General features: G+C 39.1%; 1 protein-coding gene across 1 annotated transcript in view; it reads right to left on the bottom strand.

The window, feature by feature from the left end:
- Positions 1 to 14753, bottom strand: part of POLR3B (RNA polymerase III subunit B) — an 82340-nt gene that overhangs the window by 10279 nt on the left and 57308 nt on the right. Inside the window, exons 24-26 of the mRNA XM_062589122.1 lie at positions 7617 to 7720; positions 6511 to 6677; positions 4222 to 4335 (exon numbers count right to left, since the gene is read on the bottom strand). Coding sequence (XP_062445106.1) covers positions 4222 to 4335; positions 6511 to 6677; positions 7617 to 7720 — 385 coding nt within the window. The remainder of the gene's footprint in view (positions 1 to 4221; positions 4336 to 6510; positions 6678 to 7616; positions 7721 to 14753) is intronic.

Raw genomic sequence — 14753 nt, forward strand, 5'->3', positions numbered from 1 at the left:
CTGTTGGGAGAACAGACAGTAGTTGATTGCATCTTGATTAAACTCCCTAGTCCTTCCCTACACAGGTGATGACACCATCATTGGCCAGACATTGCTTTAAAGGACTAACCCTGTGGTGAATACGGTTTAGCTTGTGAAGTCCCAGGAGGCAGATTTTAGAAGCACTAGAGGCCTCCAAAGATACAGACATCTGTGACAACGTTAGAAGTATCCAAGTCCCTTCTATCAACTGACTTCTGTAATATTAGTTAAATGCATAAGTCTGCTTTCCTCAGTGTCACGAGGTGTTGTTCCTTAAGATGAAATTCCAAAATAGCTTAAAAGATGTGATTCCCCTCAAAAGTCTCAATTCAACTAAGAGAAGGTAGTATCTCTTAGAAAAAATATGGGCTTTTGACTCCAGCCCATGAAGAGCTGATATTTCACAGACCTTCTAACAGATACAGGATGATTTCTAAGGCAGTTAAAATCCCATTAAAAACCCACAAAATCAAAACAAAAAACCAAAAAATAAACAAAAAACCATAAAGACACAGTCTTCAGTTCTTAAGTGTTTAACTCCCACTGAGTGTCAAAATGACCTCACTTAAGAAAAACAAAATTCCCAATCCTCCTCCCCCAAAAAACTCCTTCCCCAAAAAGTAGTTTTCTAAAGCATCAAAAATGTCATTATTGAGGTTAGGCTAAGAAGAATCTATCTTATGGTTCCTAAGTCTATGGAATTTTTGGCCAGCTCACATGAGTTTGAAAACTCCTCACTCCAAAGATTGTTTAAAATGTTAAAACAGTATTTATAAAGCATTTGTGTTTTCCCTTTTCCTCTATACACACATACACTGCAGCTGTTGCCACAGGCAACTACTTCCATTCTTTATTCTAAACATAACATACCAAAGACAAAATAAAAAAAACATAGACTCTTGAAAATAAGACTGGGAGCATCTTAAAACACAAATATTTTCGTATTTCAAAAAAAAAAAAAAAAAAAAAGACCAAGATAAAAAGATCTTAATTAACTTCAGTGATTTTAAGCATGTTACGAATTTACTGGCACTAACGCTGCATTTTCTGGAAGAACAGTGGGTTGAACTTACGGCCTTCTTCCTTGTTTCATTGGCCAGTGGAGGGAAATATGTTCTACTCCCCTAAGCAAGACCAGTCCTTGCAGGACTCAACAGAGCTCCTTGATGCCTGATCTGGAAAGCCAGTAGTGAAGCTCCAAAAAGAGCCTTTAGCTGAAACGCCACTCTCCGGAAGGTGGGCTGCTACTTAGAAAAGCCCTGCATGACAGGAGGAGGAAGCACTATCGCTCCCGCAGTCCCAGAGCACAGAGAGCCCTTACCAGCATCACCACATTATTTCCCTGTGGTACAACAAAAACTGGCACATCTAATAAGCTCTGAAGACATGCGGGTGCCAATTCTGACAACAACCATTGGAACAGCTACATGCGCAGAGAACAAACAGAAGAGCTTACATTGATCTCTTGTAAGGAAAACTAAAAGTAGTTTACATAAAGATTAAGCAGGACTGTAGATCTGGGCAACATCACATATAGAAACAAGTTTAAAATTAGTTATGGACTACTCATGGCAAAATAAAATTAAGTTCTGCATTCAGTTCAACAAACCCCAGTTCAGAGGGTGACATTTTGGTCATTTTTGACTGTACTGACAGAATGCTGCTTTCCAATACTACAAAATCTTGTTTTAATCAGAACAATATTTAGAATCAGCACTGTTCAAGGAACTCAAGTCTTCTGCCTCATTCCAGATTGAAAGATAGCTTTGCTCTGTTAGGTAAACTACATTTGATATATAATAAAATGCATTTCAATACAACTGCTAAATCCCACAGTGCAACTTGTTACAGGATCACTTTTAAAAGCAGAAAACTGTTACAGACATTCTGCTCTCCAGGAAGTGTGGTGAATTATAAAACAATAACGAGTATGAAAGCTGGCAAAGCAGACGCTTTCAGAAGAAGCAATGGCAGTAACAAAAGTTTAATTAGCTGAAGAGGAAAAAAGAAAACTCCTAAAAGACTAGTCAAGAGGCACCATAAATTAAACATCCACTAGCTTTCCTCAAAGTCAGATGAAAAGTGCTGGCTACCAAATATGATGCTACTGACTCGAACAAGGAATTTAAAGAAAGTATGGACTGGGGGAAATCATACCACCTTCACCTTTACATACAAGCATTACCTTGACTAGGGACTTAGGTTTCATTTAAATTCAACTGCTCTAAGCAGTTGAGAAGAAGCTGGGGAGGCAATACGAAAGCAGATCAAGAGATTTGGATAAGCTAGTAGCTCCATTAAACCAACTGTGTGCACTGTTAGCTGAGACGACAAGTTTTCATTTTCATATGAAAGGCCAATACTATGACTAACACACTGAAGAACAAAAAATGGAGCAGTCAGCCAATTAACTGGGACCATCATTTATTTTTGAAATTGGCAAGCTGCTTTGGTAGAGAAATGATGCTTGTGCTATGCTTCTTCTTAATGCTGTTGGTGGAAAAGTCCAGACAAAAATTACAAAAACTTCTTATGCTTTCTCTCCCAGTTCAATCATTGATTAGTATTTACTTACTTGAAAAATGTGAGACAACTTCAATCTATCCTAAAGAAAACATGTGGTTTGAAAGCCAAAGGACATAGGAAACGTAATGAAAAGCAAGACAGGAAAGATGCCTTTCTATCAGATAGGGCAGAGACTGGCACTGCCCCTCCATTCCCAGTAGTGCACCAACAAAACTGAAAGCTACTCCAGTTAAGAGAGCAGCTTTTCTAACCTGTTATACAGGCAGACAAGGTAAGAGAAGTGGGTCAGCACAGGACTACAGAGGTATAAAAAGGAAATTACAATTTGAGGAGAAGTTAATAATATAAATCATGCTTATTATAGGGAAGGACAAGATAGACATGACCTTGTGCATACATGTCAAACGCAGTACAAAAGGGACTGATCATAAATTTATATGAACAAGTCAAAAAGAGTACCACCATGCAGCAGGTGTACATGATAGTCCAGAACAACAAGTAAAGGAAATTTAGAAATAATCTTTGACAGACTATTCAAGACTAACTGGCAACTGATTTTTTGACAAGATTTAGAGATAATGCAAATAATCCTACTGTGATGGAGAGAGAGAGACAAACTGATCCACTACAAGCCTTCTCAAAGCAAAGTCTGTGCCACCAAACTCTTCCTTGTGAGACAGGGATGTCAACACTTTAGAATAACAGTGCAAGCAACCATAGCCAAGAAGCTATTTTGGCTTTAAGGAGAAAAGGTAAGTAACATCAATGAAAGCAGAACATTCCAGATGCCTCAAAAGTCCAGAGACAGGAATAACACCTCTAAGAATATATACCTTACTTAGAGAATACCTGTTCAACTTCAGAATTTGACACTAGAAAACATCAACTTGTTTATCAACCTTTTCATCAAAGATGAAAGCTAAGTTCAGGCTTAGTGCAATGATCATGATTCTGAAGGAACTGAGGATGTATCTTCAACTGGATAAATAAAAATGGAGATTTACTGTTGCCTTCTGTGTAATTTTTGAACTTCATTAGTGTAAAGGGCCAATTCTACTGAATAGAATTGGATGAGAACTGTGGATTGGCATACACAACTCTAAAGCTCCTTCAGAAAATCAGATTTTGAGTTGCATGGAAGAATCTGCATGGCAAAGTGCAACTATACCAAGGACACGTCATTTTAAAGTTTGTTTGCACTATACTGGAGCCAATGAATTTGCTCTGTCTGAACAGGTGAAGGTATGGGCCGCATTAAGTGATTAGTACCAAAGGATGCTGAAATATTAAAAGGAAGTTTTTCTTCCCTGATTTTGTAGAAGTGCTACTGTTAAAGGAAATAAAAAATCCTCCTAAAACACCTATGATAGTGAGCAATTTTACAGGAGAGGGCCAGAGCATACATGAATCTATAGGAGATGTTTTTAACAACTGCTAACAGAATGCAGAGAAACAAACTCAGTTTTGGAGCACGCTGAACATGCTTGGTCATTCAGAACAATCTCTTACCACAGTCTACTGTGACAGCTTTTGCTCTTTAACAAATGTATTAAAAGCTAACAGCATTTTGTTTCAAGTACCAAAAGGTAAACAAACTTTGTTCTGTACCCCTCTGTCTGTTGAGCACACTTCTCAGCGTACACTAAGTACTTTGCGCTTCGTCTGTAACAATACCTGGTAAGCACTGCCCGGGGTCCTCGAGCTCTTGCATGCATTTTATCCAACACCATGTGCTTTAGTTTCTGGTAATACACAGGACCAAAATAGATATATGCTTCCAAAGGCTCCCTGAAGGAATTAAAAAACCAGAAATATTTACAATTAGCATTTATTTACCTTAATGGAGAAGAAAGTGTTGTGGAAAGAAGAAATCTGAAACAATCTGGGAATCACGGGTTCTAGAAAAAAAGTGTTTGGGCTTGCAGGGTAATCAGCCTGGAAACCCTACAGAGAACCCTTCTGAACAGCAGGGTGGTACTTGCAGCATCACTTGCTACTATATTCATCCCAGCAAGGAACAAGCTCCTGAACGTTTATCATATGCTGTCCAGACACTGCTACACATGCAGGTACCACTGCAGTCCCTCCTCTGTCCGAACACAGGTGTTTCAACGGTGCACCAGCAACTGATAAAGATTGTAAAAGTACATATTTGAGACTGGCAAGTGTCTCAAATCGTATCTGCTAATTCTCCCTACGCACCACTTCAAAGCATAAGGGAAGACGCAGACGGGTGAAAGTCCTCCCTGAGCAGTGGCACATCAGCGCAGGCCCAGGGGCTGTTGCAGATGGGCAGCCTGCCCAGCAGCTCTACCCGCGGGACCAAAATCTCTGCCTGGGTGGGCACTAGAGGCTCAGCCTAACATGGTAAAGAGGGGGAGGAAAGGAAAAGGGGAAGGAGAACGCTCAAGAACCCTATTTACCTAGCTGTATCAGCTCAAGAGCATCTGTAACCAGCATGGGAAGGTGTTACCCCTTCTAGGTGCTGCGGTAATGGCTAAAAATTTCTGTGTTTCAAAACCCCCTAGTTTTAAGAATAGTATAAGCATCTGAAGATCAGAAACCAACAGTTGAAAGCACTTAAGTCATTCCCCAGCTACCACCTTCAGCACTTCCTAAGAAATACCAGATCGAATACAGCCAAACTCAGCACTGCGCTTGATTTATTTTTAAAAATGTACATGCAATGTAAAAAGCAGGAGACAGCAGAATTGCAAGTCCCCTTCGGTCATTACTGACATGATGTATTGTTATTCCAAAAGCTGCATATCTATGTAAACAATAAAATATAACTGGACATTTGGAATTTGCAAACTTTCACACATATTTACCTTCACATTTCATAACAAATAAATCAAGTATATGAAATTTTATTGCAGAAATACTTTTCTGACTACCACTATCCTGAAGCAAAGTCTCTAGATAGGGTATGCCAAAGTTTAAGTATGGGGGCAGGGAAAAGGGGGATTTTAGCAAAATGATTTTATTCTCCCAAGGAAAGGAGATTAGTCAAATTTGTTAAAAATTACCATAATATATCAACAGAAAGTGGTTCAAGCACAAGGAGAGTCAATACAAAATTTATGGAATATGGAGTGGGTATGGAAAATAAAATCCTATCTATTAAACAAAAAGATAAACCACATATGGAACAAGTTAGTATGGAAAGCAATTAAAATAAACAGTATAAAAGAAGTACAAGAGAGACCTAAGCTTGCTCATAGAGAAAAAGGGGACTAGGAGGATAATAAAAATAGCAGGAAGGTAGGATTAAGATACATTTTGGAAGGGCAGGCATGTGGAGCCATATGGCCTTTTCCTGTTCCTAAACTATCTTACGTTCTTTGAACTCCGTGTCTCAGAAGCCAGTCTGATCAACACAGCAGGAAGTTTGCAGATTAGAGTATTATGCCAGACTGAATCATTGTGTAGTCAGTGGAAGGGAAAAAAAAAAAAAAAAAAAAAAAAAGGGGGGGGAGGGGAAAAAAGCACACAATATTCCCAAGGAACAGACACCTGCCTCCAAGTCCACATTTTACAGTCCTCTTACAGTCAGTATGAAAATGCTGATCTGATTGTAAGTGTATATAAATATTAATACCAACAGAAACTTGACATTGCTTACAATCTCTCAGAACATTTTGATTTTACTTTTTTTCTTTTCCATGGAGCAGAAGTTGTGAGATTTTGATATATATTACAAGGGCAATTCACACATTACAGTCATGCAAATATCAGTAGTTGTTAAAATGAGGAACTATATAATACTAGAGAGAGAGAGAGAGAGAGAGACAGAGTCAGAGAGATGCCCCCTTCTTCAGCCCCTTCTCTCCATCTCACAGAGTGGCTTGTCAATAAGAGAAAGTTCCTGAGCTCCGGAGGCATAAGAAGATTTTTCAGATGCGTCTCAACAGGATTTTCCAACTCCCCTGAAACATCTAAAACAATGCAGCAGATTCTTACCCAGTGATACCAGATGTTACGTAGTCTTTCCCTAGGTAGTTATAACCATGGCGAATAAGATCTTCACACACATCCTTAACTTTACTGCCTCCAAAAGCTGTTCCGTAATGAAATCTGCCATCTAGGACCCCAGCCTTTCCAGCCAAGAGCTCAATTAACTTTCCTACCTGTGCAAGGAAGGACAAACAGAGTTAACAGAGAGCGCTGCCTTCCCCAGCACGCACCTCTCCCTTGTGAAACCCTCGATTTTAGAAATACACCATCCTCTCTAGGGCTGGCAGCACCTACTGCAGCGGGGAAAAAACTTGCTCACTCCTCTCCCTCTTGCTGAGGTTGCCCTCTAGGCCTGCCCAGGATGCAGCCCCTGGAGCTGGCCCAGGGGCAGGATGTGCTGTTACCTCTTGGCTTGGCCAAAGAGATGCAGCTGAGCGCAGAGTGCACGCGCTCCACGGGAAGCTGCTCGCCCGTACCAGCGCATCTCTGGATCAGCAACAATGCAAGTGAGTAAGGCAAAGTGCCTGGGAGATGGCAGCCTGAGCTACCACATGCAGTCGGAGGAACAGAGGAAACTCGAGTGCTCTTGCGTGAAGGGGTGAAAACTAGCCATGTGGCAGGGTCTGGAAACCTCTTTAAGGTCCACAGCTAGGCAACCCCCTTCTTTCCACTTGTCTGGACAGTGTGCAGGAGTGACTAGTTATGAAGCTCTAGACCTGTATTAAAACTCATTTCCACCCTGCACCACATGCAATTTGCCCCAATCTCCTTAACAGTACAGCAACACAGTCAATACAGAAGCAGCAAGGAGAAGAAGAAACTTCCACATGGAAAGAATACAACTACAGTACTAGTTTAACGCAGAATGACACAAATATGACGACTAGGGACGCGGTCTGTTTGTTCATTTTCTATTAGGATGTTTTGCATCACGCAAAACAGATTGCTGACTACTCCTAAGAGAGCAAGCAAATGGCATGGTGACTGGAGAATATTTTCAGGGCAATTGTGCATTTCAAAAATTTTTTTTTCTTTTTTTTTTAATTTCTCCCGGTTAAGCCATTTGCTCTACTGGGGGACACTGTCTCTTTAATCGTATCGTTACCACTGACCGTCATACGCGATGGGAAGCCGTGAGGGTTCATTATGATATCTGGACAGATTCCTGTATCACAGAACGGCATGTCCTCCTGAGGAACAATCAGTCCACACACCCCTGCAGAAGAGAAAACATTTCAATCCACAGAGAGCAAACCACCAGCAGCGCCGACGCTTATCACCAGATTTTCTTTAGAGTTTTCCTCCTCCTCTCTTTCTCCTGGATCACTTTTTACCCAGACTCGTTACCATGACCAGTGCTCACAGCTTGCAGGCGAGAAGACTGAACTGGCAAAATCAGCATATCCTTACATAATGCTGCCGTTGATTTGTGAGTTAGCAAATTAGGGAAGAAAGCTTTAGGTAGTTTTCAGAGGCAACCAGACACTTTTGACCAGCCAGTCTGGAACACCTCAAAGAAGATGTAGGTTTTAGAGCTGGTGCTATGATTGCCCAAAAGAAAAACAAACAAAATCAAGCCTCTTACAACATCTCTTTGGGCACATAAAATTAATATTGATCTGAAGGATGTTCATCACATGTATCTTTGCTAAATACTGTAAATAAAAACAAATGTATGAAGTCAGGACTTTGGTAGGGGCTGAAGGGAGAAGAATGGGGGAAAATATTTTGAAAATAATGTTTTTTTTTTTCAGGTAGCACTCATTTACACTTCATGAATTACAAAGTACCATCTGCTCCCCAAACTGCTTACAGTTTGTGTTCAAGTACTGACAAAATACATCTTCTAAAGTTTCAGAAGCTTTTCCCAGTCATTTTGGATTACTGGCTTCAAAACAAACAAACAAACAGACAAACTCCAAAACTATTTAGGAAAGATTAAACAGAATCTGAAATGCATTTAAAATAGTCTATCACACGTCACAGAATTTTCCTTCCCAAAGCTTACGACTGTTTGTACAGCAAATTCTGCAGATGAAAATACTGCAGCTATAAACGACAGAGAGATCTAACATTCAAATTCAGGTGCTAAAATGCAGCTGCTTAAGCCCATACTCCTTTGAACCAAAGCTACTGTTTCAGTTGGACAATTTCTTCCAGAAGCCCTTCAAGCTGAAAAAGCCTGCAAGCTATTTGAGAGCAGCCTGCTGCAACTGCCAGAGCACGCTCTGGGAACAGCCCCGGAGCGGAGGGGGCTCCTGCAAGGCTGAGGGTGCTGGTGACATCCCTGAAGAGGCATCCCCCCACCAGCCAGTTCACAGGGGGACGTCGGCGTCTGCTCAGGAGGGAGCTCCTCTTCCACTGTCCAAGCAAGCCAGGGATAGGTGTATGGGACAGTAGTTAACAGAATGAGAATGGGAAGTATGGGGGAAGGGAGCACGGAAAAAAAAAAAAAAAAAAAAAAGATTAGAGCGTCTGGGGCTTTTAGAATTTAGTTTTTAAACCTATTACAAACTCATTTTTGTTTTTCTATTACAATAAATCGGTAACATCCTTCTCCCCTGCCAAGCAGCAATCGTTTGCTGGGGGGAAAAAAGAAAATCCCACCATCTCTCTTGAGCACAGCATTTTTATCCTAAAAGTATGTATTTAAAAATGTGTTTCTGTGTGTTTATATGTGTATCACAGTGTGTGTATTTTTCTCATTCCTATTTAGTTCTAAAGAAAGCATTAGCTTGCATCTGGACTTTGGGGCACCTGTAAGGCAAAAATTAAATCTTAGCTAACTTGAAAATTACTTGAGGCTCCGCAAACCTTTTATACGCCAAGCCGGTTCCCATAGCAGACAGCCGCTGTGTTGTTTGTTTTGTGTGAAAGTGAATGATAAAAGATCCATGAAATCGACACAGAAAGGCAGAACAGCAGAAAGGAGCGAGGGCTCTCCATCATCGCGGCTTCTACCCTCCGCTGACTCCGGCCACAATGGGCCCTACACACCCAACCGCAGATCTAACACAGCTGTGCATTTCATTAGATGAAGAGCACTAGTGACACAAGTAAATAATTAACTTATTCTGGTCCGCTGGCTGTGGTTATGAGACCAGTCATAGCTGACAGATTTTAATACAAGTTAACACAAAGACAGCATAATGAGCTTAGAAGTTAAAAAAAATATTTAGACAGAATCCAGCAACGTGAAGCTCGCTAGGCCATTTATAAAGTTTCTATTTTAGCAAAAAGGAAAAAAAAAAGGGGGGGGGGAAGCTATAAAAGCTCCGTTCTAAGCTTCTGTATTTTAGCAAACTGCTGAGCTTACACAATAGACCTATAGCGTATATATACATATATTTAGAGAACAGGACGGAGAGCAGTTTCTTTCTCCCATGTTTTAAAACAGTTCATTCTTTCTTCTAAAAAGGCCACCTTTCCTGTAAGCAAGGCTACTTCTAAAAGCATGTAACTGTAATTTATTTCAAAACGTTAACTTCATTTCATTTTGCCGTCACTTCCCCCCCCCCCAAAAGTGAGCTACTGCTCACAGGTCTGCACTGTAAGCTCCAGAACTTGCATTCACAATTGTTGAGCCCCGATTTGCAGCAGGAGCAGTAAAACACGAGTCTACCGGCACTTTATTGCCAAGCAGCTGCTGCTGAGGAGAGTATGAAAAAATGATCCAGTGAATTAATCCATTCTAAGTGGAATTATGGCTTGGAACTGGCTAATGAAATAGTAATGGGAAAAAGATGATGCTGGATTTAAGACAACCCAATTTCCAAATCTTGCCCTGTCCAAGTATGATCTGTACTTCACAACTGAGCTGCCCACCTATTCCCCACAAAGTACAGGACCCACTTAAACTAGTGGGTATCTTGGGTCTGTCGCTCTTACTGGAAGTTTTTATTGATCTCCTAATTCCTACTAATTTAGGCATCACATGAAAAATGTTCCCCAGAATATACTTTAGTTAAAAAGGACATAGAAAATACTGTTATTCTGTTACATTCACCCCAACTTTCCCTTCACACACTTTCATGTGCACCATCTGATATTTCACAATAGAGTTTAAGACTAAATGTTGTACTGCCGTGGGCCAGAATCTGCTCTCACCTACGCACTCTGGAGTTGTCATCTAGCACAAAAATCAAATAGTAAAGGTCAGAAGAGGCTGCAAATATTTTTCCAGACAAAATAAACAAAATACCTTTTTTTTTTTTAATGTGTGGACTAACAAGCAGCTTGTATGTTTGAGCAAGATAGTATATAGTAGCTTGCTAAATCTCATTTTTTTTTTCAATTAGAAACCAAATTCAATTCTAGAGTAAGCTTTGTATATGAATTTCATGATGTCATCTTAGAGGGAAATTAATTACAATGGTAGCAAATACTTCTAAGATTTCTTTCTCAAAAAAAGTGGATTAATGAGCATGGCAGTTTACTGCAAGGATTATAGCTTAAATGAGAATAAGCTTAAATCAGATTTCTACGGTAGTTTTATTTGCAAGTATAAAACAGTCATAAGCAGTGTTTTCTCAATTATATTGTGTATCAGCCACTAAGTGACAGCCCTCTGCCTACGCTTGATGGCCCCTATGCTCGCACATGGCTCAGTCTGCACACGATCTCAACACCCACGTCCTACATAGGGCCCAGTATATATGCAGTATTTAAGGACAGAGCACAAAGATCTCTCAATCCCTTTACTTTTGTCCTTTAAGAGTTTATTTTTCTAATCAGGAGAAATTCAGGTTTCCAGAATTTGTATCTTCCGTGTGGTTGCTTTAACAGGTTGCTGCCAACCTGCACTGCAGATCTACAGCAGTTCAGCAATGGTGGTGGTGGTGGTGGGGTTGCTTTGGGGGAAGAGGGGACACAGGGAGGGGGCAGGGAGGAAACACAACAGTATGGGAAAGTTTTTCACCAGCTATGGTAAGACGCCTTCTCTACACGCACATGCCAAATGAAAAAAAAAAGTAATAATCGAATAAGTCAAAACAACCTAATATAGAAAACTAATTACTACCAGCAGGAGGGACGTTAGAGAGCAAAGTAGAATATCTGAATAGCAGCAGCAGTAATATCAGTTTCTACCAGCGAGATGAAAAGAAGTGCATTACTAAGCATACTTGTTTATTTATTCTAATGATATACTGGTAAAAGAGTTAAAAATAACTTAAAAGGTTTTCTATTTTAGATTTACTAGAATGTGACAGAATTTGTAAATACTCCTATGAGAAACTAGACTACATCACAGAATTAAGAGGATCTGTAGCTGTAACACAGTACCGTATATTGTAGACAAGTTACAAACAGATCAGTAAAAATTAATAAACAAAAATGTACATCTGTTTCAAAACCCTCTAATTACATACTGTATTGGCTAACTAAGTATAAAACAACTCCAGAAGAATAAAGTGCTGTACCATATAAGCTTTGTTCAATGTTGAATCATTCACTGATCTATCATATCACTTGCTACATCCCATTTGACATAAAAGGTAAAGAACAGAATTAAAATTAACAGATAAATAATGCATAAGTAAACTTGATTAGTTTTCTTATTAAAAACATCACTCTAAATGAGAGGAGGTGCTAGAAGACAATACAGTTTGTACACTGCTTTCCCATGAGCTGCTGAATGGTCTGATGTGATAAATTTGCATAGTCTGAAGCACACAAAGAGCTGATTAATTGAAACCCTTACAATGCTTCTGGAAGCAGCTATTGTAAAACAATAACCATAGGAACTTTACAAAATACACATGGCTGAATGAGTCAAGAGCTTAATAAAATGTGTGTTCAGGATACACTATTTGGAAACAGAATTAGAGATTTTTGTTCTGTGCCATAAAATGCTAAATCACCCTAATTTCAGAGGTTCAGTTGAGGATTTACTGAAAAGGTCAGAAGGTTACCTGTTCGCTGCTTGAGATAAAAAATGCTGCAATTTTCTTCCTAAGAGAGCTAACCAAGGGTTTTGTTAAAAACAAACAGAAAAGCCCCTATCAGAAGTTCTAATGGTATTCTGACATCTCACCTTCTATTTTTGAAGATAAAAATAAGGTAAAAATTCCTACCTTTCCTGATGCCTAATGAGTTTTAATCATCTCACATTCCTGAAGTCATGTAACAGCAAAGTCTTTTCAATACTACTTCAAACATTTAACTCCTATAAACCCACTGATGTTTCAGTAGATAACATACTAAGCCCGGCTTGCAACACTGGGGGAAAATGACACAAGTAGTCCTTTAAAACTAGCATCTTACTTTATGTGCTCTGCTTATACGTACTGTAAAAGTAGCTATTTAAAGTATAAAGATAAGTTGTTCTCAACTATAAATTTAGATAAGCAATAGGCAGATGCTCCAAAACGGTAAAAATTCCAACAAGCAAGCAAGCCCAGACTTCGGCAGATAAACGGTATTGCAATAAAGTTTACGCAGTTGACAATGCTGTGAATGGATTCTGTTTTGACACTAAAGAACATGGTTCATTTAGGAAAACAAAGACCATCTTTCATGAATTTAAACTCGTTTCCTTGTCTTTAGAGTTGTTTAAGTGTAGATACTTCAGAAAGGTTTAATCCTTTATCTTAGATCTTCAGCTATCAAAAAGCTTCTGTTTGCCAGTTCAAACAATCTTTTGCTTAAATACAGTTTTTCCACTCCTCAGGAATACTGTTCAGTATTGCTGCTTAGTTCTGTGATCTACAGGACCTTTGTTGGAGGTGTTAATCCTTTTTCACATGAGAGACTGAGAAATGTTCTTTCAGAGAAGTGATATATTGCTTTTTTTCACATCAAAGGAGTCCAACTTTTTCCTCATTGTGACTTGTAGCAAAGCAAGAGGAAATCTGGAAATATAATAATTTAGTTTGTATGGAACTCAGATGAAGCTTCTTTAGCTTAACAATCCTTCAGCCTTCTGTGCTTTGAAAAGTGAAATTGCTGGAAGAATGCAAGATTGCAAAACAAAATAATAAACTCAAAAGTTTCTTTATCCTTCTGGAAAATATATGATGCAATATAGTTAAAACAAAGCTCTAAAGCTTAAGATAAGTCTTCTCTGTATTTATTTCCTATACAACAGAAGCTTAAGGGCATTATACACTAAAGGGACAGTCCCAGTCCCAAAGAACTTACTGTAACATCCAGTTGGAAGATGAGAATTGAGATAAAGCAAATTACTAGCTGGTGAGTTTTAGAACACAACCTGATGGTCTTGCATTTGTTTTTCTCTCCTCTCCACATCCTTCTTTGTTGACAGGTCTCAAAAGGAAAGCTAGGGTTTACAGGCAGCTCGGAAGAAGTGTACTTAAAAGATGGACTTGCATGAAAAGAGGGTGTGGTGGACAGCCAGAAAGAGGTGACCCTTGCCAAAAGAGTGTTGACATGGGAGAGGACACAAAGAAGGTAGCAAATACAGATGCAGTAGCATAGATCTAAATTATTACAGAGGCCTACAGAATCTACATGCATATTTAACGAAAGGCTCTTCTTTAACAAAAGGCTAAAGCTGGTTTGTGAGATTTAATCTGTTGTATCCCAGACACTTTCCGATTCTGTTACTGTGCTTCCTTCTGCCCCAGTGACAAAGTATAGCTTTAGAATACAAATCAATTTGGAATACAAGAAAAGGTCCATTAAAAAAAAAAAAAAGAAAACTTGAGAAATGTGGTTCACGTAACCTTATTTTCTCCACTTTTAATTATTTTAAAATTATCATTACAATTTCATGAAATCAAATATCACTTGCATGTACTCCTTTTAGAAAATAAGAATACTTCACAGAAAAGACTGATAATAAAGAAATGCGTATGCTTTCTCTCCTTCTCACTGTATCAAGATACTTGTTAGCTTAAGCCCATAGGTTTAAACGGCTCCATGATGGGCTTAAAGCTAACATTCACAGATTAAACTTCAAGTGGGTAACCAGCTGCATTCAGAAGTCAATGAGCAAACAAATTCAGGGCTAATTAAAATTCTCTCAAAGGAAATTGTTAAATCACTAGTATTAGGATTTTTGCAAGACAATTGTCTATATTCTTCTGACTGATGTCAGAGAATGAGGGTATCGGCTAAATTTTTAAACAGCTAGCAAGAGAGCCTTTCCCTTTTCTTTTCATGTCTTTTGCCAAGTTCTATCACCGCCTGCAATTCAACACTGATGCCAAGACATCATGACCATGTCACGACCAATTAGATGAAGCTCAAAAAATATGAAAAAACAGGCTTTGCTATAATAGTTACCA

This window comes from Rhea pennata, chromosome 1 (assembly GCF_028389875.1).
Source record: "Rhea pennata isolate bPtePen1 chromosome 1, bPtePen1.pri, whole genome shotgun sequence".
NCBI classification, from domain to species: Eukaryota; Metazoa; Chordata; class Aves; order Rheiformes; family Rheidae; genus Rhea; species Rhea pennata.